The sequence below is a fragment of the Tupaia chinensis genome, unplaced genomic scaffold (assembly GCF_000334495.1).
Source record: "Tupaia chinensis unplaced genomic scaffold, TupChi_1.0 Scaffold143644_1, whole genome shotgun sequence".
Classification (NCBI taxonomy): Eukaryota; Metazoa; Chordata; class Mammalia; order Scandentia; family Tupaiidae; genus Tupaia; species Tupaia belangeri.
The window spans coordinates 1,287,376-1,291,778 of NW_006203492.1; the positions used below are offsets into that span (position 1 = coordinate 1,287,376).

At 62.8% G+C, this 4,403-nt stretch overlaps 1 protein-coding gene across 1 annotated transcript in view; it reads left to right on the forward strand.

Moving 5' to 3' along the window:
* Positions 1-4,403, forward strand: part of PPP2R3B (protein phosphatase 2 regulatory subunit B''beta) — a 16,718-nt gene that overhangs the window by 2,677 nt on the left and 9,638 nt on the right. The window contains exons 3-6 of the mRNA XM_014582518.1: positions 100-297; positions 1,822-1,925; positions 2,176-2,278; positions 4,221-4,295. Coding sequence (XP_014438004.1) covers positions 100-297; positions 1,822-1,925; positions 2,176-2,278; positions 4,221-4,295 — 480 coding nt within the window. The remainder of the gene's footprint in view (positions 1-99; positions 298-1,821; positions 1,926-2,175; positions 2,279-4,220; positions 4,296-4,403) is intronic.

A 4,403-nucleotide genomic window follows, 5' to 3' on the forward strand; every position in this document is an offset into this window, starting at 1 on the left:
CTAGGCGACGCCGCTGGCGTGCTGACCGGGGGTGCTCAGCGGGCGCGGTCCCAGGCGCGGTCCCGGGCGTGCTGAGTGGCGGGCTGACCGGGCGCCCCTCGGCCCGCGCAGGTGCAGAGGAAGAAGGAGGAGCCGGCGCCCCCAGCCACCAGCCAGAGCATTCCAGCCTTCTACTTCCCCAGGGGCCGCCCCCAGCAGGCCGCCAGCGTGGACGCCGTCATCGCCAAGATCGAGAGCACGTTCGCCCAGTTCCCGCAGGAGAGGGCCACCATGGACGACATGGGCAGGGTGGCGAAGGTGGGTGCCACGCGTGCACACGGGCCTGCCCGTCCCTTCCCGCACGCTCACACGCCGCAGTGCCCACGGCTGCTGGTTGCACGTCCTGGAACCCGGCACGCGGTGAGGACGACGTGTCCGTGTGCCGCCCGCCCGCCTGCCCAGAGAAAAAACATGCAGGCGCAGCTTAGGAAGCCGTGAGGCCTGGCGTGTCTCCGCGGCCAGGAGGGTGTGGTCGGAGCCGGGAGGACGTGCGGGTCACTCTGCCGGCCGTGCCCCAGGGGCCTCCCCCAGCAGCCAGGTGCCATCAGTCTGCCTGTGTGCAGCGCGGGCGACCTTGGGCAGCAGGCATGTCTCGCACTGTCGTCCTGACGCCCGTTCTGGGGGTCCACACCCTCCGGGGCTCAGACCTTGCCAGCCTGTGCTGCTTCCCCGAGCCTCACCCTCGAGGCAGCGCTGCTGGGGCGGGCGGGGCATGTGTCCAGCCCCTCTTTTTATTTTTTTTAACATTCATTTATTTATTTAATTCCATTTGTTGTTATTATTAGTAGTAGTAGTATTTTAATTTAACCAAAGAGAGAGATGGAAAGTGAGAAAGCAAGCCACCAGGACCCGGACTTGAACCATGATCGGCCACGTAGGAATCCAGCACCCTTAGCCACCACGCCATCTGCTGGCCCCACTCTTGTTTTTAGATGTTTTTGGTTTTTTTTTTTTTTGCTATAGGATGTGTGCACTTGCCAGAGAGAGTTAGAAAGAGAAATCGCCCCCAGGGGGATGGCCACACCACAGTCCCTCCTCCATTCTCCTCTTCAGATTTTGGGCACACACGCACACACGCCCAGTGTGAGTTTCAACCTACTGGATCCGGGAATAGAACTGTGGTCATGCGTGGGGAGCCTAGCATGTTAACCACTCCACCACCTGGAGAAGGCATCCCCCGTGGGGTGTGATGTCACGATCCTTTCTCCATTTCTCCATCTTGGGCACACGGGGGCCTGGTGCATTTTTCAAGCCATGGAGCTGAGATTGGGACTGTGTCGGCCACGCGGCGGGCAGCTCCCTTAAGCACCAGGCCCAGAGGCTGGCCCCGTACGGATCACGTCTTGTCAGTCGCATCGCATGGCCTCTGGCTTACACGGTCGCCTGCCCGTGCTCACGGTGGGCAGCTGGGTGTGTGTCCTGGGCTTGCAGACCCCTGGGCGTGGTCCCCTCCCGAGTCGGGTGAGTCACGCTCTCCGGTCCGGGCAGCTGTGGAACTCTGCCCTCCATATCCCGACGTCCCTTCCCCCGGGTCTGGCAGTGCCCGGTGCCCAGCGCGGAAACAGTCCAGCCCTGTGTGGACACGCTTCACAGGAGCCGGTCTGGAGTCTGGGGTGTGTTCTCTACAGACATGACGGGCTCTGAGAGCCCCAGGTGTGCAGCGGGAGCCGCGGGCGCCCAGGCCACCGGCCACCCACCTCCACCTGCACAGCTGCCCGGGCCACCAACCGCCCCCCTGCCACGGGTGCCCAGGCACCGACCACCCTCTTTCCCGCTGCACAGGCCTGTGGCTGCCCGCTCTACTGGAAGGGGCCCTTATTCTACGGTGCCGGCGGGGAGCGCACTGGCTCGGTGTCTGTGCACAAGTTCGTGGCCATGTGGAGAAAGTGAGTCTTCTGGGCCAGGCAGAGGGAGGGCAGGGACATCTGTCCACCGTCCCCGTCTGTCCACCGTCCCCATCTGTCCACTGTCCTGAGCAGCCAGAGGAGCTGTCAGAAACACCCTGAGGCCCAGGCAGGGAGGGAGGGAGGCCGGCTGCAGGCGGCACGCGGTCCTCCATTTTCCGCCGTGTGTGGGAGGGGCCCCAGGGACACCCTGTGTGCGAGGACGGCTCGGAAGTCCTCCCTGTGGTCCCAGGATCCTGCAGAACTGTCACGACGATGCGGCCAAGTTCGTGCACCTGCTCATGAGCCCTGGCTGCAGCTACCTGGTGCAAGACGACTTCGTGCCCTTCCTGCAGGTGAGCCCACGCTCTGCCCTCCGCACAGGGCTGTCCACACCACAGCGACCCGCTACTCCCTCCTCACAGGGCGGGCAGTCCACACCACACCATCTGCCCTCCGCACAGGGCTGTCCACACCATCACACGGTCTGCCCTCCACACAGGGCGGGCTGTCCACGCCACACGGTCTGCCCTCCGCACAGGGCTGTCCACACCACACAGTCTGCCCTCCACACAGGGCTGTCTACACCACACAGTCTGCCCTCCGCACAGGGCTGCTTACACCACACGGTCTGCCCTCCACATGGGGCTGTCCACACCACACAGTCTACCCTCCACACAGGGCTGTCCTACACCACACGGTCTGCCCTCCGCACAGGGCTGTCCACACCACACGGTCTGACCTCCTCATGGGGATGTCCACACCACACGGTCTGCCCTCCTCACGGGGCTGTCCACATCACACAGTCTGCCCTCCGCACAGGGCTGTCTACACCACTCGATCTGCCCTCCTCACGGGGCTGTCCACACTACATGGTATACCCTCCACACAGGGCTGTCTACACCACACGGTCTGCCCTCCACACAGGGCTGTCCACACCACACGGTCTGACCTCCTCATGGGGATGTCCACACCACACGGTCTGCCCTCCTCACGGGGCTGTCCACACTACATGGTATACGCTCCACACAGGGCTGTCTACACCACTCGATCTGCCCTCCTCACGGGGCTGTCCACACTACATGGTATACCCTCCACACAGGGCTGTCTACACCACACGGTCTGCCCTCCACACAGGGCTGTCCACACCACACGGTCTGCCCTCCACATGGGGATGTCCACACCACACGGTCTGCCCTCCTCACGGGGCTGTCCACATCACACAGTCTGCCCTCCGCACAGGGCTGTCTACACCACTCGATCTGCCCTCCTCACGGGGCTGTCCACACTACATGGTATACGCTCCACACAGGGCTGTCTACACCACACGGTCTGCCCTCCACACAGGGCTGTCCACACCACACGGTCTGCCCTCCGCACAGGGCTGTCTACACCACACGGTCTACCCTCCACACAGGGCTGTCTACACCACGTGGTCTACCCTCCGCTCAGGGCTGTCTACACCACATCGTCTACCCTCCACATGGGGCTGTCCACACCACACGGTCTACCCTCCACACGGGGCTGTTCACACCACACGGTCTGCCCTCCACACGGGGCTGTCCACACCACACGGTCTACCCTCCACACGGGGCTGTCCACACCACACAGTCTGACCCTCCTCACAGGATGGACTGCCTACACCACACGGTCTGCCCTCCTCACAGGGCTGTCTGCACCACTCGTACCTGTTTCTCCCTCACAAGGCAGGTCTTGTCTGCACCACGCAGGTCTTCCCCTCTGGGTCCAGGACTCCAACCGCGGTTGAGCACATGGAAGTTCAGTGACATAACTTGACGTCATCTGCAGGTCCCTCTAATTCTTTTTTTAAAGAAGTGTTTATTTAATTTTATGTATTCATTCATTTATTTTAATTTGACCAGAGAGAGAGACAGAGAGAAAGTGAGAGCAAGCCACCGGGTCCGGCACTCGAACTGTGGTTGGCCATGTGGGAGTCCAGCACCTTAACCCCCTCAGCACGCGTTACTGTCCATCCCTCGAGTCATTATCACAAAGTCCCCGAACGACTCGAGTGGCTGCGTCTATGCTGTGGCCACCGCTCAGTGGTGTCCCCGGCCACGCTGGCCCCCAGCACACCTTGACACGGGTCTGGTGTCGGGGACCTTGTCAGGCCACAGTTCACCACGGCAGGGATCGCCCGACAGCTCATCCTTGGCGGAAACCGTGTCCTGGTTACTCGCACTGCGAGTTTCTGAGGTCGGCGTGGGGCGAGCGTTCGGGCGTGACCGTCCCATGCTGAGCTGAGGGCGTGCTGACTGCCGGTCTCCGTGTGCACAGGACGTGGTCAACACCCACCCCGGCCTGTCCTTCCTGAAGGAGGCGTCTGAGTTCCACTCCCGCTACATCACCACAGTGAGTGCTGGGAGCCAGGCCGTGCAGGACGGTGAGGGCCCGTGGGTGTGGGCACCAGGCCGTGCGGGACGGTGAGGGCCCGTGGGTGTGGGCACCAGGCCGTGCAGG